Raw genomic sequence first — 22,366 nt, 5'->3', positions numbered from 1 at the left:
GGTCCTGTATTTAAAACCTAAAAAGCTTCTTCATCTGTCCTCAACCCCAGCCTCTCACCTCCCTTTTTATATTTTATATCAATTTTTATACCATTCTGTTTTTATATTGCGGTTTTTCAATAACTGTCACCATTGAGGAAAAGCAATTCCAACGGCTTAACAAGTCACAGACTGAGACCAGAAAAGGCATAAAAGGCATATTCTAACAATCCTTGATACCATTTCTCTATGTCAAAAAATCATGTTCCAATATACAAACAAAAAAATTCAATACAACAAGAAATATAGCAAATTATTTAATTTATTAAGCAAATTATTCAATGCAGATACATTTATGGAACCAAATATCCCACCTGGTTATGAAGCTACTGTTTTCTGACTAACAAAGTTTATTTCATAATCCATTCAGGCAATTTCGAGAAAACTATGTTTTTGCCGGGACTATACCTAAGCAAATGCCATCTTGAATGACTTCTTGTTGTTGCGTGAATACATTGCAAGGTCATTTCCCTACGGAACTCATTTAAACAATGATCTTCTTGTCGAGGGTTCCCTACCCTTTCCAGCAAGGTATAATGTGTCATATTCAGATGACAGACAGTTTAGGAATGTTGCTGCGTTTAAATTAATGAGTTAAAGTAATTATTTAATGATTTATTTTCATTTTCTTTATATAAATGATGGGCTATAAATGTACAATAAATGTAAAACAAACATTGTAATTCTTAGTTTACAGAGCCCCTCTGAAAGTCTAACATGGTGACAGGTCATAATTTACATTTCCTGTTTCACACACCACCTGGCCACATGAATACAAAATTTGAGAAAGATATGTAAAACTACTGAGGTTCTACAAGGTCATTTGTAAACAGTGTATCTTGGCATCCCTTAGCCTCTTAGCGTCTCCAAATCTATCCAAAATGGATAAGATATGTATTATTGTAAATCAAGAGATTTTTACAGATACAGTATTCTGGCTCATAGAAAACCGTTTCTACCCAGTACAGTGAGTATGTTTAACTTCTTCCCTAGTTGACCATTCATTAAACAAAATTTGGTGGTTGGAAAACAGTCACTCTTCCTTCATGTTATAGATAACATTTCCACGGTACAGGAAATTACTTGTTACACCCCTCTGCTTCCATCCAACGGGGGCTGCCATTAGGGCCAAAGGAGTTTCTTTTTTTCAGAATTGTACACACCTGAAGGTTCATGTAAGGACTGGCATTGGAGAAGTTCACTTACAATGACACAATGACCGGGAGAGGTTCTAGGGGCTCACTTTCTTTCTATGTCTTCCTTGCTCATGGACCTCATGATTGTTTGGATGAACTTTCAAACAACTGGAACAGTTGTGTTCAAGAAGATAGCAGTACAACATCAGTAACCTGATGAACCACTGTTATTAGTAGTAGTGATATTTCTACATGGCAAATACTTTACTTGTAGATGTAGTAGTGTAATAGAAACAGACCCAACTGTCATGACAGGCACGCTGCTTGTTCTGAGTAATTGACTCATTCATTGAAAGGGGCGTGTTCAAAATAATAGCAGTGTGGAGCTTAATTAGAGAATTTATTCAGTCCATGAATAACAGGTGTCATTAATTGTCCTTTATTAAGGAATGTTTCACACATTGTTATAAAATATTCCTTCTGAATTGCAAAGTAAAATGAGCCATTCCAAACATTGTTCGGAGGAACATCATTTGAATAAAAAGTTGATTGGAGAGGGGAAAACATACAAAGAAGGGCAGCAAATTATAGGATGCTCAGCTAAAATGATCTCAAATGCTTTAAAATGGCAATAAAACCCGAAACAAGAGGAAGAAAATTAGCAACGGATCGAAGAATAGTCAGAATGTCAAAGATTCAGGTATTCATCAGCTCCAGAAAGATCAAAAATGATCTACAATTACCTGTAAGTGCTGTTACAGTCAGAAGACGTTTGATCGAAGCTAAGCTATCAGCAAGAAGCCCCCGTAAAGCACCATTGTTGAAAAAAGGGCATGTGCAGAATCGGTGCAGAATTTTCCAAGGAACACATCGATTGGCCCAAAGAGAAATGACGTAACATTCTGGACTGATGAGAGTAAAATTGTTCTTTTCGGGTCTAGTGGTCATTGACAGTACGTCAGACGACCCACGGGTACTGAATTCAAGCCACAGTACACTGTGAAGACAGTGAAGCATGGTGGCGCAAAAATCACGGTATTGGGGATGTTTTTCATACTACAGTGTTGGGTTTGTATACCAGGGGTCATGGATCAGTTTGAATACATCAAAATATTGAAGAGATTATGTTGCTGTATGCCGAAGAGGAAATGCCTCTGAAATGGGTGCTTCAACAAGACGATGACCCCAAACACACAAATAAGCAAGCAACATCTTGGTTCCGGAAAAAAAAGGATTGAGGTAATGGAGTGGCCAGTTCAGTAATGTGAAGAGAAGTTTTCTTCAGTTTATACAGTTTGAAGAGAGTTTGAAGAGAAAAATGTTGACAGATTTTTTGGAACAGATTAATATTCCTTTTCTTTGATCCTGTCAAAGAATAACGTAGACTTGATAAAATGTGCTAATGCTTTGATTTGGAATTGAATGTGTAATGTTTCCACTACATTTGAAATATTTAACTAAAAGCTATTCAAAAAATATTTGCACTTTATTCACTTTTTTTAACGCACTGCTATTTATTTGAACACAACTGTACCTAGCTACTTTTTCTATCAGCAGGGAACAACAAGCCGCAATGGGCTTAACGCCCTGAGATTGTTACTGTGTCTTCTTATGATCGTATTCTTAAGTTGTTGGCCAATTAGAAGACAATACATTGCATTCATTTAGCAGATGCTCTTGTGAAAAGTAACTTGCAGTGTAAGAAAGCATAAGTGCATCCAGCTAGTTCTGTGGGCAGCAGTGACAGGCCTGCCTGCATTTCCATTTGCTTGAACATATTGTAATTTGCCCAGTTCTAGGACCTATTTTCATCTGCTTGCACACAGACCTCTCATCACCTTTGTTCACAATGCAACCATTAAATTCATGCACAGAAGATTTTGATTTGCTCATATGCAGTACGTCCATCTCTTTTGTCCAGAATGCCACCTCAGGTCCAGCTCCTTTCGCACAAAAACATATTAAATCTTGAGCTACCTGTCTTACATGTACTGTTCTTTACACCACAACAACGTCTGAAACTCACATTGCCAACAGTCTGGATGCCATGGTATGGTTTGCTACAGTCTGGGGAAAGTAGAGGGAAGAGAGGTGTTCACATCACAAGCTTTTTAAAAACTTAAATTTCAATTTCTGTTCACTGCATGTCATCATATGCATTGTCTTTTATCATGTACTCTCACCGAGCACTTTATTAGGTATTTATCAGTCTTATTTGTTAGACGTCTACTGCTGTAGCCTGTCCACTTAGAGTTATGATACGTTGTGTGTTCAGTGATGCTGTTCTCCATACCACTGTTGTAATGTTACTGTCACCTTGCTGTCAGCTTTGACCAGTCTAGCCCTCTGACGTCTCTCATTAACAAGGCGTTTCTGTCTGCAGAACTACGGCTCAAAGCCACTTCACATCACATTTTTTCCACATTCTGATGGTTGATGTGAAAATTAATTGAAGCTCCTGACCTGTATCTACATGTTGTATGCACTGCACTGCTGCCACACAATTGGCTGACTAGATAATTGCATGAATAAGTACTTGTAATAAAGTAAAAATGTTCCTTATAAGTATATGTATAGGCCTACTTTTAATATTCTGTATTTTCTACTATTTATTTTAACTTGCCTTTCACATTATTTTTAAAATTGCAATTGTATTATTTGTGCAATAAATGTTTCCTTAATGTTTAATTAAAAATACAAACTTTTGTATTTTTTTTTAACCAAAGCATACTTTAACATAATTTTCAATTTCTTTAATGAAAATGTACATGTAAGATAATGTATATGTAACCTCATTGTGTCTAATTTATCTGATACTCATTTGCCTGCCTTCTAGTGGTAAAAAAATAAATAAAACAAAGTATTTTTGTCATCAAATATGAAACAGTCACACTCACCCATGTACTGTGTGCCATTGGGTCCTGTGGCATTCACACACTGGTCACTGAAGTATCCACTGGCTTTCAGGATAAACACCACAGAGGCCCACCCATAAATGACCCCAGTGAAAAACAGGCACTCCACCAGTCCTGTGGCCAGGGTGAGCCAGCAGCGCAGCCTCACTCCACGTAGAAACCACGGCATCTTCAGCCTCTCTCTCCCTCTATTCTTAGTCCTTTACCTCTCCCTCTTTTTCAGTCCTCTACCTCTCCCTCTATTCTCAGTCCTTAACCTCTCCCTCTTTTTCAGTCCTCTACCTCTCCCTCTATTCTTAGTCCTTAACCTCTCCCTCTTTTTCAGTCCTCTACCTCTCCCTCTATTCTCAGTCCTCTACCTCTTATTTCTGTCCTTTACCTTTTTGCTCCTCTGATCACTGACAGATAAAAGAGAAAAAAATAATTAAATATTACAAGAAATGGCAAAACCATGGAAGTGTGGAAGCTGAACATTTACAGAGACAATATTGCGCACTCATGTGACTACAGTTCTCAGTAATGGGTATTTAATTGCAGTTGTAATGAAAATAAAAAAATTCACCACACAAGAGAAAATTTGTGTTAAGTTAATAGACACCAAGTATATAGTATTTAGTCAAATAGACAAAATGGCTATCACCACTGAAAACATAGTATTCATACAGTATCATATGAATCCTGATTAAATAATTATGAACTTGCTCACTAAATGAACCAAAAGGTTCAATGGCCACAACCTGGTATAATACTGTCACCACAAGACATACCTGTATGCTCTCTACATCTGTGCCCAGTTGTTATTTAATTAGTCCCATGGCCTTATATAGCCCTGTACTCTCCCTTCCTCCTCCTTCTCGCTTCACTCATTTGTTTACTCATTTATTTCACCTTTAAACCTTAAAACAGGTTTTTATCTCACCAGAAATGCAATGACCAAATTTCTAAAGTATGTACTGCAAATGTTTTGCTGGAACATTCTGGTAGATAAACAATGTTCTTATTAATATACTGCCACATGACACAGTTGTATGGTGCAGAGCACACAGGCTGACATTCTGAGCGGTTATCTCCCTTTTGTAAAAGAAGGGACACTTTGGGCTGTTTAAAGAACTGGTGACCTATAAATCTCCTAACTACAGATTATAAAATATCAAAATGTCTCTCCAAATGTGTTAAAGGCCCAATTTTGAATGCTAATAGATTACAAAAAGCCAAAAAATACAAAGCTTTTATATAGTTTATCATTAATCCTAATAAAGATAACCGTGACGCTCTTCATAAAAAGCACTTTTAAAGGATCATTTGTATTTAGTGTCAGACTGACAGTACTTCCTTGTTCATCTTCCGTCTTCCACATTTCAATTTTCTTTGTGTTATATTACATATGACACCTGTCATGAAGTGTCATGTCCATTCATAAAATATGACATACCATTGTGATGACACAATCCTTAGTTTGTGTGATGACATTTGTTATGTTCAGTTCATCTTCTGATGACTCGAGTAGATTGCACACATACTGCGGTTCAAGCCATTTTGATACATACGATGCATATAAGAATGCGTCACACAGTCCCATCCAAAAGTATTGGAACAGCAAAGCCAAATCCTTTGTTTTTGCTGTACACTGAATACATTTAGGCAAATCCATCAAAAGGACAACATAGAGGCCTCTTGTATTTTCCATGTGGCTCCCACACATAAGTGCCACTTAAATGTCATCACAAACAATGGAATGGCCCATATATTTCTAAGGTCCTTAGCAACACACAAACTGGCCTTGTATGAAGTTTTCTTTGAGATTACAGTAGATTACTTTATCATAATTACATCTGTCAAGAGAAAATTTCAATACATTTTTCCTGTACATGGCCCCAAAAAACAGCATTTATTTATTTCAAAAGGATTCATTTTATTGCATAGCCTTCCATCATGATTTTTTTTGTGCCATTCATAATTCTCTCACTAGAGGTTATGAGTAACTTATCCACAGCAAGCAAAACCCCAGGTCAACTATTTGAGCTGACAGGGCTGGTGTTATATATGTAACGTCAGTCATGTTTTGTAACGTGAGTCACACAATTTATTTGAAGTTATTAAAAGTGGAGTTTCTGTTAATAATTGCAAAGGATTTGTTTCCTCAGTGTCCGATGTCTGATGGTAATGGCTGCAGTGGAGCCGTAAGATGAAAATGAGATAACTAGCTGCAAACAGAGATATGCAAAGTGTTGGCTGCTTATTGTAAGTGGACAAGTAGTCAGTCACACTATATTTATTTAATTACTGGATCTACTTCCAGTAGTTTGAAGACAAAAAAAGGCTGACTACATTTTTTGCATGTCCATTTCTAATGTCAGACAAACTTCCACCACAGCACAAAGAAGCATTTAGCTAAAGATTAATTGACAATATTTCAATGTCAAACAAGGGCCTAGTATGTTAGCTAAAATGTTTTGAAACTTAATGAATACTATTGCAGTTGGACAGTAATACTTGTCACAAAGCTCTCCAATTTGTAATGTCAGTCATGATGGATTCGTGATAAAAAATGAACACCAGACAAGAGTTCAGAATTTCAGCTTTTACTTCCTGGTATTTACACCTAGATGTGTTAAACTGCTTGGAACATAGCACCTTCGAAACTATCAGACCACCCAATTTCTAGGCAAGCAAACGTATTGGAACAGAGTATAAGTAAATAACACTTCATATTTGGTAGTATATCCCTAGCTTGCAATAACTGCATCAAGCCTGCGACACACTGACCTCACCAAACTGTTGCATTCTTTTTTTGTGATGCTTTTCCAGGCTTTTACTGCAGCCTCTTCCAATTGTTCTTTATTTGGGGGGGGGGGGGGGTTCCTTTCAATCTCCTCCTCAGGAGGTTAAATGCAAGCTCAATTGGGTTAAAAAAAGGCAGACATGGTGAGATTGCAATTCTGAACACCTCATCATGAGCAATTTGATCCACTGGATGACTTGCATGACGTCTGCTCTTCCATTAGAGTGGTCACGGTGCCGTCATTTTTTGACATCAGTTTTTACCATGATCCTTTTCAACACATCGGGTTTGTATGTGTGCTATTCTAAGTTTTTGCAGCTTCTTTCCTGACTAAAGGACATACACTTGTTTGGGTACAACGAGTATTCAGTCACACATCTCACACAATTATGGTGCCATGAACTGGGGGGGCTATTTTTATTTTATTTTTTATTTTTTTTATACAGTGAAGCCAAAATATATAAACCTACCCTTAAATAAAATTGGAAGTCAGCACTTTAGCCACATGTGCGTTGTTTTTTATTACAATCTAAATCTAAAATTGTGGAGTACAGAGCCAAGGACAAAAAATATTTTTCCCAAACTTATGGAGCTCACTGTAATGAAGCAGTGGGTCAGGGAAAGGAGAGGAGACATTGTGAGTGTCCCTTTTGGGGATGTCTAAGAGGAGCCTGGGGCATCCTGGGGTTGGTCTTCATTGTCTCCAGAGAAGGCGTTCTCATCGTTGGGAGGTGGCTGGGTGGAGCGTTTTCTCTGATTGGCCAATCTGCTCCAGCGGATATAGACATAGGCCGGGTGAATGGACGTGGCCAGGAACAGGATGCACAGGACTATGTTTATCTACAGAGGGAGTAAGAGAAGAGACTGGAACAGGATGCACAGGGCTAATTGTTTATCTGCAGAGGGAGCAAGAGAAGAGACTGGAACACCAGTGCACATATTTGTTGCAACACATCAACCGGAAATATTTTATGCACAACAGTTCTGGGTAAAATATATATTTCAAATTTTAACGTAGAAGCTATCCCTTAAGCAAGCTCCTAAGGCAGGGGTCGGCAACCCTGGTCCTGGAGAGCCGCAGGGTGTGCTGGCTTTCGTTGTTGCTTGGCATTAATTGATCAATGAAAGCCGTTGATCACACGGTTAACTCACCTCACCTGGTTTCTTGGGTCTGAGTCGCTTGCTTATTTTAAGGTGGAGACGAAAGCCAGCACACCCTGCGGCTCTCCAGGACCAGGGTTGCCGACCCCTGTCCTAAGGGATAGTTCGGAAGCATGCCTAGAAAAATTAAACAACTTTAGTGAGGTATACCTTTCGAGTCTTTGTAAAACGCTAAGAGACACCGTTATCGGGAAACGCGGCCCAGACTGGTCTAAGCTCACAGGAAGGTAACATGACGGTAACTCAAATTGTAGCCACACGGTTGTAGCCACTCCCTTTTTGGAAGTAATGAGAGGCCAAAGATTACATTTACACTATAAATATTGCTTAATTCATCATGAGTTGTCTGATTGATATTGGATGTGTATGGTTGGACCTCACATTCTGCATGGGCCCTGGTATAAAAGCCTGCTGTTCACTACATTTATATGGGACATGTTAATTTCATATAACACTAGCATTAAGGGATTTTATTTTAACTGCCAAGAAGTGCAATTCTAGGTTTTTATTATCTACCGTTGATCGACTTCTAAAAACCCTCTTTGGTTCCTGCTTGTGATATTGACTGTGAAAAAATTCTGTGAAAAAGGTCAGTGATATGGACTCAGCCCCACCTAGTGGTCACACTGAAATGCTTAGTCAATTCACTTCTATCGCTTTGAAGGCTTCAGAAAGTATTCAGTCCCCTTTTTGCACACTTTGTGTTGTAGATTTAATTTCAAATAGAATTGTGCCCATAAATCTACACTCAATAACTCATAATGATGAAGTGAAAATATATTTCTAGCAATCTTTGTTTATTAAATTTTTTATTAAAAATCTAAAACTGAAATCTCTCATTTACGCAAGTATTCAGACCCTTTGTTGTGGCACTCCAAATTCTGGTCAGTTATCCTTGAAATGTTTCTATAACTTCATTGGAGTACACAAATTGTAGCAAATTGAATTGACTGGACAAAGTTTAGATAGGCGCACACCTGTGCAAATTATGTCCCACAATTCACCCCACATGTCAGGACAAAAACCAAGCCATAAAGTCAAAGGAACTCTCTGTAGACGTCAGGATACAATTGTGGCAAGACATAGATCAGGGCAAGGGTATCAAACCATTTCTAAAGCTGTGAGTGTTCAGGCAAGAAGGGCCTTGGACAGGCGGGGGTGACCAAGAACCCAACGATCACTCTAACAGAGTGCCGGAAGTCCTCTCAGAGATGGGAGAACCTGCAGGAAGGATGACCATCTCAGCAGCACTCCATCAAACAGGCCTTTATTAGAGTAGCTAGATGGAAGCCACTTGACAGTCTGGTTGAAGTCAAACAGCAATTAAAGGACTATTGGCATGAGTGAAATAATGATCTGGTCTGATGAGACAAAAATGGAACTTATTGGGCAGAACTCCAAGCACTATGAGCACTGCTCATCACCTGGCTAATACCTACGGTGAAGCATGGCAATCTTCCAACATCTACCACACAATAAAGTGTGCAAAAAGTGAAGGGGTCTGAACACTTTCTGAAGCCTCTGTAAATAAGATTGTGAATCTTATGTCTAATTTATTGGGACTCGAAGTCAGTTTCTCTGATGGCATAAGCTGAACCTTTGAATTTAACATGTGGGAGGTATCACTGGTGGTAGCCTATTTTTTTAGACAGCCTGGATGTTCAAATATTTCTAAATAACACCAAAAACACAGAATCAAGAGTCCCTCTGACAATGGATATGACTCTAGAAGGCTGTGTACCTTGATATTAAGTGAAAAGAAATTTGGGAAATGGAATTTGCATTACTCACTTCACAACATAGTTTGCATTTGACATCAATTTTTTTATGAATCCCAAAATCTGTGTATATGGTGCAGTACTCACATATAATGGGTCTCCATCCAACACCTCATTCACCAGGATGATGCAGGGGAATTGCAGGAGCAACACCACAGTCACTGTAGCATTGGCCACACCAACCAGCTTACCAAAGTGACAGACTGTAAAACTGTAGAGACAAGAGGAGAGTATGATTATAATAAAGCTCATGAATAGAGGACAGGAGAATGACAGGATAGGGTAAAAGAGGAAAGACTGAGGGGGGTGAGAGAAACTGTATAGTCGGAGACATGCTGGCAGCACTACTGCCCAAAATAACCATAATTACTCAGAATAATTGTAGTGATTTCTGATTCTCTGCACCTCAGGATATGAGCATCTGATAAATGAATAAATATAAATTCATGTTATACTTTAATAACATTGCTCCGCTGGCTGGGAACACACATCCTGAATAAGAACTTCTGGAAAATGTGGCTCTAGACAGGTGCCCCGTCGGGGGTGGGGGGGCGTAAGCAGAGTGACTGAAATGAATACACACTCATACCCACGGGTAATTTAGACTCTCCAATCAGCCTATGTCTTTGGACTGTGGGAGGAAACCCATGTGGAGAACATGCAAACTCCACACAGAGGCCCCGGCCAACCAGGATTCGAACCCAGGACCTCTTTGCTGCGGCAGTGCTACCCCCTGCACCATCCGTGCCGCCCTCGTGGTCCAACTAAGCAAAGAATACTAAAGGCATACAGTGCAGCATGCATACTCACAAATACATCAATTCATTGTCGGTTGAATTATCAGACATTTACATTTTAGTCATTTGGCAGACGCTTTTAATCCAAAGCGACTTACAAGTGCATAGGTTCTTCCACAAGTTAAAGCAACACATCCATAACTCGTAAAATTCACATAAAGTGCTGTTCTAAACATACAGTTATCATAAGTGCAATTCAATGGGTTTTTTTTGTTTTTTGGGTTAGACAAGAGGGATAGGGATATCGGAATCAGGAGGGAGGACTAAGGCACAGTTTGAAAAGGTGTGTTTTTAGTCTGCGTCGAAATAAGGGGAGGGATTCTGGCAAGTCATTCCACCACTGAGGAACCAGAACAGAAAACAGGCATGAACGTGCAGCTCGACCGCCAGGTGCTCGTAGTGAGGGAACCACAAAGCAAGCAGAGCTGGCAGACTGGAGTGGTCTAGCTGGGGAGTAGGGAGTGATTAAGGATTGGATGTAAGGTGGGGCAGTCCCCTTAGCAGCCTGAAATGCCAACACTAGGGCCGTGAATCGGATGCGTGCAGTAATAGGAAGCCAGTGGAGGCCAATGAGGAATGGGGTGACATGAGCCGACCTGGGCTGACTGGTGATCAGGCGGGCTGCAGCATTCTGGACCAGCTGAGGGGCTTGATGGCACAAGCTGGGAGACCGGCTAGGAGGGAGTTGCAGTAACCCAGGTGGGAAATGACGAGCGCCTGGACTAGGAGCTGGGTGGCTTTCTCCGTCAGGAGATGATGGATACAGCGTATACTGTAGAGGAAGAAGCTGCAGGTTCTGGCAGTGGAGGATACTTGTGGAGCCAGGGTAAGGCTGATATCCCCAAGATTATTTGCCGTATGGGAGGAGGAAACTACAAAGTCCTCAACAATCAGTGAGAGGTCAATTGTCAGAGAGGACTTAGCAGGGATGTAGAGAAGCTCAGTCTTGGCCATGTTAAGCTTCAGGTGGTGGGTAGTCATCCACACAGAAATATCAGCCAAGCAGGCAGAGATCTGTGTGGTGGCCTGGGTATCGGGGGGGAAGGAAAGAAAGAGTGAAGTGTCTTCAGCATAAGAATGGTAAGAAAAGCCATGGGAAGAGATAACAGAACCAAGAGACATGGTGTATAGTGAGAAGAGGAGACGTGCCTGGGAGTCTAGGCATGTCCTCAGCCTAGGAGCTAAGCCAGTAGAATCTCCTAAAAATATAAGTGGTAGTACTGTGCAGTGGTACAAACGTACAAAACTGAATTTATTTCGCGAATAATGGCAACCACCTACTCACTGAACACCAGCCAGCCACTTGCTTAATGGCTAGCCACCAAGGCTTATCTCTCACAATCCCAGCTCACCACTGTTATAGCCAATCCATACACATCTCCTCCTGCCCTCCTCCTCCTTCTATTGGATCCGAGAACGTATGAGTTCAGTGTGTTAGACACATGCTTTTCAGACACAGGACAGAAGTAAAAAAAAAAGGCCCACGCCCAGAAGCAGCCCAAGGAGTTTTTAGAATAACAAATACAAGTCGACAAGCAAGATATTGGGCAGAAGTGAAAACAGACACTGGCTGTCAGCGCATCATAGTGATGACTGAGCATGTTCGTTTTAGAATATTTTAAATGTGAAAATCCTGCATAGTATGCCTTTAACAGCAGTAGAGCAGCAGGTGGAAAAATCTTTGCAAAATGAGAAAGTCTTGGAGGAGGAATAGACAAGAATTAACTTAAAAGGTAAAACTGTATTCACAATTCATTTCATTTCGTTTACAGTATTTTTTGCACATATTTATCAAGGGCGTCAATAATTCTGGACCTGACTGTATATTGTTGGGAAGGAGAGCAAATTACACTGCGTGTCACAACCCTTTCATTTTTGAGCATGAACTGCTCATTTCAGGTGCTACCACGGTATCTCTACTGGGTTCAAGTCAGGAGCTATACTTAATGCTCAATATCCTACCAATTTGTCTGAATTAAAGCAGCACTGGCAAGAAGAGTACTGTAGGTATTTAAGTGTGAGAAAATACCTCTACAGCGAGACTGATATTAAATTATATGCGTATCTTTGCAATTATTGCTCCTTAAGGTGGTGCAATGAGTTAAGTTTAAGGGGGCGGTTTCCTTGTCATAGGTGTGATATGAGTGTTTCATAACTTTTTTCATTCAATAAATTAAACCATAATTTTTAAAAAAAGTTAAAATTGGCATCTACAATCCCACCATAATTTGGAACGTCCAATTCACGAACCCTGTACAGACATGCTAATATACACCCCCTGCTTTCACAAACTCTGTACAGGCATGCTAATATACGCCCCCTGCTGCCCGCTTGGGAACGCAAAAAGACAGCTTGATTCCTCTCTGAACTATGCAGGGTTAGCCAGCTGCTTCTTCTGGCTTCGCAGCCAGAGTCTGGGGCAGTCAGTCGACCCAATCATACACATGGGCAGAGAGCAAGCCAATGGACACCAATGGATCGGCCAACAGGGGTCACTTGAGCAATGAACACTGCCATCCCTGATTGGGCGCTGCCCCTGAGGGGCCACCGGCTACAGTCGGCACTGGCATGAGCTGGCTTCCATCTGAGACTGTAGTGCTCGCTCATTCCCCAAGCATTGCATTATACTGAGAGAGCTACCCGTCATCCATCCATACATCCATCCATTATCTTAAACCACTTATCCTGAATAGAGTCACAAGGGGGCTGGAGCCTATCCCAGCATACATTGGGCAAAAGGCAGGAATACACCCTGGACAGGTCGCCTGTCCATTGCAGGGCACACACACCATTCACTCACACACTCATACACTCATACCTACGGGCAATTTAGACTCTCCAATCAGCCTAACCTGCGTGTCTTTGGACTGCGGGAGGAAACCGGAGTACCTGGAAGAAACCCACACGAACACAGGGAGAACATGCAAACTCCACACAGAGAGGCCCTGGCCGACCTGGATTCAAACCCAGGACCTCCTTGCTGTGAGGTGGCAGTGCTACCCACTGCACCACATGCTTTACAACCGTGCAGTGTCATTTCTGCACACAAGACACAAACAGCTGAGACCACTCGTGAAGTTTGCTTGGCTCCTACGAAAAAACTGACATCCAAAAACTTTGATAAATCTCACATTATTTGTGCAAATTTCCAAAGGATTTACAGTCAATTTATTTCGGCTCACGTTCGATAAATGAGGCCCATTGTCTTTTTTGCTGCCCTATTCACCGCTCACCTATTCACTAATTTCCTTCTCTTGAAACATGCACTGAGACCCAAATAAACCCCACCTCTGGGTGACACTCTCTTTGCAATATTAGCAGCAGATCCAGCAAAAGCCTGGGGCCCTCCAGATAACTGGACATGGATGTATGAAGACTACCGTGTGGCGTTGTCACGTCAGCGAGAAATTGTCGAGAGAAGAGCGACTGTTGCAGTGAAGTGGTCTACCTTGCACAAAGACACCAAATTGAGCAGATATTTGATTTCAACATGCTAGATTTGAGCTTAATTTATGATATGGCTAATTATGAAGTAGGTCAACATTCGGAAGGCTTTGGCTAAGTGTTTAATTCCGACTGAATTAACTGACTGTTTATTCATTATTATGAGTTTCTGTTACACTTGGGTCTAAATGATCTATAAATAAAGACCACACTTATTAACCATTGGGCATACCTATAACGTTAGCAATTTATTTTCTAAACTGTGTTCAAGTATATTATACAATGTGCCGACTAATGGCCAAGCGTGTAACTGCAGGCGGGATATGGGTTTAATAAAGCCCGACAAGTTCTACACGTTTTTGTGTTGGTATCCCATAAATAATCGGAATTATCAATCTGTCCTGCATTGCCCCGCTAAAGCTTACCGTTTGTCCATATTTGGACTTTTTGCATCTGGTCACCCTAATAAAGTGCATGACTCGAACAACATAGAATGTGCCAAGTATATAGTGTTGAAACGCAGAGGACATGTATATCAGAGAGCTTGCCAGTGGCGTCTCGTGAGTTCGGAATTGTCGGGGCGCAAAACTTTCCTTTAAACTAATCATTGACCTCATCCCGTTTTCACTCAATCATCTTGATTAACAAACGTTTCAATGATGGGGCTAATCACTTAACCACTAGCCTAGCCAACACTGATAAAAAGAAAAGAAAAGAAAAGATGCATCACTCCGTTATCTACCGCGTTAGCCTTGAGAATGACCAGCAATACCGGTTTACAATCTACGCATTTACAGATCGTTGCCAGCCCCAGTCTATTTTCCGAGAGTGAGTGCGCACTGCGGAGAAAGAAGTCTACATGTGCACGATTTCGTAATGCAAATATAATGAAATGCATAAGGCATAGGCCACTAAATAATAATATTTAATTGGGGAGAGCTGGTTATATCTAACGGTACGGAGTATTTTGTGAATTAATCGTTGTATTGACAGCCTACACAAGGAAAATCAGGGGAAGTCTCTGCCACTGCTTAGTGATTAAAACTGATTTTTGTAAATTGTGTTCATGATTCAACACGATGTGATGAAGCCGCGTGTTAATTCCTGATTGATTAGTCATATCATCGACACATTTGTTAATCAGGAAAATTTAAGAAAACAGTTTGAGATCAATGATTGGCTTGAAGGATAGTTTTGCGCCCCACCAATTCTGAGCTCAGGAGCCGCCATTGGCTCAGCTTGCTGCTTTGTTTCAGAGTCACCACGCTGATGTATTAAAAAGTGCCTGTTAATTTCTTCAACAATTTGAATTAGACTTCTCTTTACCATTATTGATTCAATGACAAAATGACCAACTGGTGAACTCAGTTGGGATCCCATTTTCTATGAGTGTGGCAGCCTGAAACCATCTGCGTACAATGAATGGGGTTTACTGACAGCAAATACGTAAATACATTTAGGATCAATAGTCTTAATTGATCAAGATATTGTTGTTTGACAAAACCAGCATACACAGCAGGTCAACCGGACCAGGGTTGAGAAACACTGCCTTACTAACTGGCAGTTCTAACGGAGTTTTTCCTTCCTTTCAATTAGTCCAGGAAGCTCTACTTGACCAGTACATAACAAGTTAATCATGCAACACCTGACCTTGGGCCTCATTTATAAACTTTGCGTGTGCACAAAAGAATGCGTACGCCACTTTCGAAGCAAACTTTGGGATTCATAAAAAACGAACCTGACGGGAAAATGTGCGGTCCTCCACGGGAACTCTGACCCATGCGTACGCACATTAACTGGAGAAATGAGAAACTGCGACTCCGATGGCAAAGGGATGAAACGCGAGAAACGGTGTGAAATTGATACCACTGTGTAAGATAAATCGAAATATTACCTCTCACGTATCATATATGAAGAGTTAATTTGCAAAAACGGATAAAAGCCTCTCTTACAACGAATAAACAAACAGCTGTTTGATTGATGCTCCCTGGAGTGCCCAAAAAATATGATTTAGAATGATAAATATAAACGGAGATATGTTGTTGTAAAATAATCCCTAAGCCGAATTGTTAAACAATACTTCATGTTATTAAATGTATTCTCATAAATAATATGGTGAACAGTCGGACAAATTACGCTGCACTGATGCCGTTTACAATTTGTCAGTCGGGCAGATACGAGCGCATAGTTTCATATATTGTTATCATATTCATATATTATGTTTTATAATGTGTTTATTGTTATGGATTTTTGTTCGTTTTCTCTCTTAATTTTGTAACTGTTTTCAATGGTGCTAGACAAATAACGTGTATTATTATCATTATTATTATTGCCTCCTACACTACACTTGCCTCCTGCCAGCTTCTGGTCCAGCGGTGTGAGCTCCGGTGTCCCCTCTCCCCTGCTCGTGGCGCAAACGCTCCGCCTGTGCAATTCCTTCTCTTGGCCTTCTTTTCAGCGTTTGCCATTGTCGTCTTTGTGAAATGCATATTCATTAGGGGTGTTTCACTGCGTATTTATAGGCAACTGTGGGCGGGACATGAAGCTGACAAAGGTGCGCCACATTTAGAGTTGATTGCTATTTATAAAGAAAACTGGCGTGGGACGGCGTATGCACTGTTTTATAAATCAGAATATTTCTGTGCAACAAGTCTGGGGGCACCTCACATTCCGGAAATCCGGTAATGTCAGCGTAATTTTCACGTGTCCAGTGCTAACTTGGACAAACATTGATAGAATGTCTATTGTTTACTTCGCATTTCTCTGGAGGAATTATCATTGCCTGTTCTGCCGTTGTACACTTCTACAAAACTAAACTATGTTTTGTATAGGCTCTCAAACAACTACAACCATCTCTGACCAGTATTAGTAATTTAGTTGCAGAGAAAATGCGTTACCCCCATCCGTGTGTAAGAAAATTCAGTATAATTTCAGCTCGTCCCTGATACCCTAATATGAGAATATGTAGATGGAGATTGTGACTGCCCAGCTCGAACAATTAGTTGCCTACAAATATGACCTCTGTTGTTGGAAGCAGAAGTAAAAAAGGTTTTTCCAAAGTTTTTTTTAGAGGTATTCAATAGCTGCGCAGGATTACCTCCTAACACAGGTACCTCTTACCTCCTAATTCATGTTTAGTATCATTAAAAAGAGACTAAAACCTTGAATATTTTCATGAAAATATAATGGTGCTTAGCCCTGCTCTCAGCAATATAAGGTCAAATTAATTTAGAAGTACATTGATCTCTTAGATGGAATAGTTCTGGCCGTAAATCAGAAGACCCCCTCCTCTTCCTTCTACACTTTAACTCGGCATCACCCAATCAGGGGCAAGCATCCTTGGATATCCTGGCTAAGGTATTTAAGATAGCCGCAGGAACAGGCTCGTGTATTAAAATTGGGATCTTTGGTGGAGGATTTTACTTTTTTTTTGGTTCCTGTGGTAATACTCTGGCAAGGTCTGGCTTATTTGTTTCTCTCTTTTCTAGTATTTGCAGTTTAATGTCTGGTATTTTAATGTCTCCTGTTTTGTAAATGAGATGTAGTGAGCCTACATTCTATACATTACATTACATACATAAAGAATGTTTGATTTTTATTAATCATTCTAAATGTCTGCTTGTTTTGACTTGTTGGTTGATTTCACTAGTTTACTGTAGACTGACCTTTGACAGAATTCGGCGTTTTAATTGATAATTGTCATTCCTAATAAGAATTGTTCATTTCAATTACATAAAAATATATTTAGGTTAAGTCTAATGTCAGTCAGGGCTAGCATTTTGGCAGTATTTTACACTGGAAAACCCCTTCAGTAAAACGGCGATGTGCACAGTATGCAAGCCTTTAGTTTCGCCACCAGCAATCTTATAAAGCATTTGAAGGCGCATCACGCGAAAGTAGTTCGTTCATTTAGGTGAGCCTGATCTTTTGGCTCCGTTCGTTCAAAAGATTCGTTCGTTACGCTCACTCGTTCGTTCACTTGTACCTCCTGAAAGTACGTGCATGAGTCTCAGACGTCACTCAGTTCATCGTTCGCTCGCAGCATTGAACTGTATTGGTAAACGGTGGCTCACTCGCAATATCACCCAGTCCTAGTTGCGGAATTGATTTAACATTCCCCATTTTAATATTAATTTAGTATAACGTGTATACCGCAACCAAAGTGTAATTGGTTAAATAATCATAATCATTACCCCTCTTTTACTTCCACTGTTTCAGATTCTGTAACTTTGTTCTCGTAATCTTTGGAGTAATTCTGACTCTTGGAAAACAAACCCAAGAGGCCTACCTTTCAGGATTATGCCTGTTGTCAAAGGGGTTCAAGAATAGTAAATGTCTTTTTTTAAGTTTGTGTCAAGAAAAGGGGCGATACTTAAAGGGACAATAGGATTTTTGTGTTTATAGTCCTTAAATTCTGGTTTCAAAATATACAGTTGACTGCTGTCAGTCTGTACCCAAACATTGCACAGCTGTACAATAATTCAAACTCATTGGTTGAAAAATGGTCCTAATTGCCACAGCCAATGGCATGGGGGCTAAATCTTACGTGTACTGTTGTCGCCCAAATTGCACTCCAGACAAGCTATCACTCAAAATCTCTATACTATGCTTATTATCCAAGCAAAGGCTACGTATCTAGTTATAAAACAATACCAGCTTCCTATTGGTAGCAACAAGCAAATTAGCCATAGTTAGCTCGACAAATTTAATAATATCCACCTTGTTGCTGCGATTCCTCTCTTGAGTCATAATATTATAATATTATAAAATTCACTCAGTAACTTATACTTCAAATCTTCCCTTTGTGTTGTGAATTATTATCATTTCTAGGTAATACCCATTACTGAAAACTGTATGAACTATGAATGAAAGACATTATTTCTGTAAACATACAGCTTCCACATGTCCATACTTTTGTCCATTACTTTTAATACCAAATATTTTTATTTCTTTCAGGAAATGCGGTAAGAAGAGCAACAGTAAACAAGTGAAAGGTTGAGGATTGAGAATAGAGGGAGAGGTAGAGGACGGAAAAATAGAGGGAGAGAGAGGCTGAAGATGCTGTGGCTTCTACGTGGAGTGAGGCTGCGCTACTGGCTCACCCTGGCCACAGGACTGGTGGAGTGCCTGTGTTTTGCTGGAGTCTTTTATGGGTGGGCCTCCCTGGTTTTTATCCTGAAAGCCAGTGGGTACTTCAGTGACCAGTGTGTGAATGCCACAGGACTCAATGGCACACAGTATATGGGTGGGTGTGACTGTTTACTCCTGCGCTTGATGGTGTTTTTATTTATTGCCCTGTGTCTACACCAGGGCTGCCCAATCCAGTTCCTGGAGATCTACCATCCTCTATGTTTTCACTTCAACCCTAATGTGACACGCCTGATTCTACTAATTAGGAGCTCAACAAGCTGGTGAATATGATGTGCTTTATTAGGGTTGGAATGAAAACCTACAGGACAGTAGATCTCCAGAAATGGTTTTAGGCAGCCCTGGTATAAATGATATCTGATTGACTGTCAAAATAAGTAAGATTACGATTACTGGTTCATATTTATATTTTAGCAGGGACTGTGATTGGACATTTTAATCCTAATGTTTGGTCAATTCACACAGATAATTATAACAATGAGGATTATGAATAATAATAATAATAATAATAATAATAATAACAACAAGAATAATAATACATAATTTGATACTGCTGAATATTTACTGGGTAAGGAAATTCCTGTAAAAGGTTGGACAGCGGGCCTTACTGTTTACAGCAGGGCTGCCCAACCCCATTTCTGGAGATCTACTGTCCTGTAGGTTTTCATTCCAACCCTAATAAAGCACATCATATTCACCAGCTTGTTGAGCTCCTAAGGGTTGAAGTGAAAACATAGAGGATGGTAGATCTCCAGGAACTGGATTGGGCAGCCCTGGTCTACACAGTGAGCAATCTGGTAGTTGTCAGAAGTCTATTCATTGTGGATTTAATTCAGAAATTTGGCCCAAATTACTTTTAAGGTGCAAAAGGCTCCATTGCCCCCCCCCCTATATAACCTCCATAACCACCTAACAAACCACCATATTGGCCAATACAAATACATATACATTATAAAGAAAGTTCTGAATGCAACTATCTTCCCTCTGCTTTCCCTAGACTGTAGCAAACAGGATGAGAATTTCTCCTTGGTTTTCACTATTGCCTCCATCTTCCACATCTTCATCGCTATTTTTGGTGGATTCTTCTTTGACCACTTCGGTACCCTGGCAACCAGACTGCTGTCAATGTGAGTAGATCCACTCCTGGAACAACGGGAAATTTGCCCTTGTCTTCTACTTCGATGCAGTTTACCCGGGTAAACATAGCCAGAAAATATTGATTGCGTGCAGACGTTAGCCTGCACAGCACTTAGCTAGTCAAACTGCTTACTTTCAGTTTAACTGTTAGAGGCAGGGGAGTGGACTGTTCATTTTGAATGTTGATGGAATATTGATATAATCAACAGTCAGCCCATAGGTCAGCCTGTGTTAAATTTATAAATATAATTATTTTAGATGATTGTAGTCTGTAAGAAGAAATTTCATACTCATTTTTGCTTTTCATGTACTATGTATGCATTTGTACAAACCAGAAGACCCAAGACGCAAGTTGAGAGATATTTGTGTGTGGATATGTAAAATGCATTTGTGTTACACGCTTTTGTGAATAATATTGAGACTAATCTCCAGAGTTTGAGCTACTGTCACCTTCAACCTGTCTTGCCCTTCTCCTCTCTCATTAACAACATGTCTTTGCCTTTGCTGCTCACTGGATGTTTTTTGTTTTTCGAAATGTTCGATATAAACTCTAGAGACTGTTGTGCGTGAATATCTTTTCATAATTTAACAAATCATTTGAAATATGCGGTATACCAACCTAAAATGTGCCACCTTGGCATAATGAGATTGTATAAGGTGTACTACTGCCAAATAAGTTGAACTTGCCCAGCTAGACCTACTTGACCAAGATTGTTGACCACCTCATGTCCAGTTAGATCAGCTTATGACCAGCTTGGCCGTGTTGGTTGACCAGCACATACCCAGCTAGACCAGCTCATGACAAGCTTGAGCAGTTCAGTTTTTACAGTGGATTTTACAGCTGGGAAGTGAAGTCAGACACATTAGTGAATGGCATCATTGCACTTATAGGTAACTGTAGCCAAGTAAATATCACGCTGTATAAATGCATGTATATGAAATAAAATGTCCGTTGTTCAGGGTTGAAGTGTTTGTTAAAAATACAAATAATGCAAATGAAAGAGTAGGAGAGGGTGAGAGTCGCTGCCTGAACGTAACATCCCAAACTCATTTACCCTCGACTTTAGCTTTGCCCTTCCAGTGATTTTAACCCTTTTGAATGATGTGCTCTTTTTTTCTTTTCCCAGAGCTCTGTACACCACTGGTACCATGTTGATTGCTTTTTCACATCCAGGTAAAGTGTTCTGTGCCTTTAACTGACACTTACACCGACACAGTGGCAGTTGGCGAGCCATATCGGCTTCTGTTTCAGTCTATGCTTATCCTTGAGTAACTGCTCCCCCTCTGTTTCTGTCCCACTCTTTCTCCTGCAGACATATCCAATATACTCTTTCCAGGCCTGTCCTTCATCGCAACTGGAGGCATAATGTTACTCATGGCAAACATGCAGGTGTGTCTCCAGTCTCACTGCTTAATCATATGGGGCGGCCTGTAGCGTAGTGGTTAAGGTAACATGACTGGGACCCGAAGGTCGGTCATTCGATCCCAGGTGTGGCAATAAGATCTGCCCAGCCCCATTGGGCCCTTAACCCTGCATTGCTCCAGGCGAGGAATCTGGATAAGAGCATCTGCCAAATGCCAGTAATGTAATGTTATGCAGATGGGCGATGTTTGGGGTGAGAAATACAAAAAGCATTACATTTTAAAGCTATATTTGTTTGTCTGGTATGCATTAGTAAGTATTGTTGGGGAATAGTGGAGCTACAGTGAAGTCTATAAGCATTCGGATAGTTGTACAATTTCTGTTCTTTTTATTTTGAGGGTATTTGGATCCACATCAGGTAATCCGTGAAGGAATTACATCCCTTTTAATACCTTTTTTAGCCCCCCCTTTAGGGTACCAAATGTAATTGGACAGATGGCTTCTCAGCTATTTTTGATCTGGTCAGGTGTATTCAATTGCTTCCTCAGTGCATGCATAAGAAAGCTTCCAGTATCTAGTTTTGATTCTAGGCTTTTGATTGCCTTTTGAGTCTGTTACTGGCATTTGTTAACATGAGTACCAGAGTTTGCCAATGAAAAATGTTTT

The 22,366-nt window shown here is 40.3% G+C and overlaps 1 protein-coding gene across 4 annotated transcripts in view; it reads left to right on the top strand.

The window, feature by feature from the left end:
- The window catches only part of LOC133110142 (equilibrative nucleobase transporter 1-like), a 124,848-nt gene that overhangs the window by 89,993 nt on the left and 12,489 nt on the right, over positions 1 to 22,366 (top strand). Inside the window, exons 1-6 of one of the 4 annotated variants that reach the window (XM_061220031.1) lie at positions 16,788 to 17,161; positions 17,304 to 17,409; positions 19,009 to 19,297; positions 20,198 to 20,327; positions 21,465 to 21,511; positions 21,651 to 21,727. In XM_061220031.1, the coding sequence (XP_061076015.1) occupies positions 19,111 to 19,297; positions 20,198 to 20,327; positions 21,465 to 21,511; positions 21,651 to 21,727 (441 nt within the window). In that variant the 5' untranslated portion in view covers positions 16,788 to 17,161; positions 17,304 to 17,409; positions 19,009 to 19,110. The other 3 variants (XM_061220027.1, XM_061220028.1, XM_061220029.1) reach the window with 3 other exon arrangements.

The sequence above is a fragment of the Conger conger genome, chromosome 14 (genome assembly GCF_963514075.1).
Source record: "Conger conger chromosome 14, fConCon1.1, whole genome shotgun sequence".
Taxonomy (NCBI): Eukaryota; Metazoa; Chordata; class Actinopteri; order Anguilliformes; family Congridae; genus Conger; species Conger conger.
The sequence above is the reverse complement of the archived record's forward strand: the minus strand, read 5'-3'. Positions and strand labels throughout refer to the sequence as shown.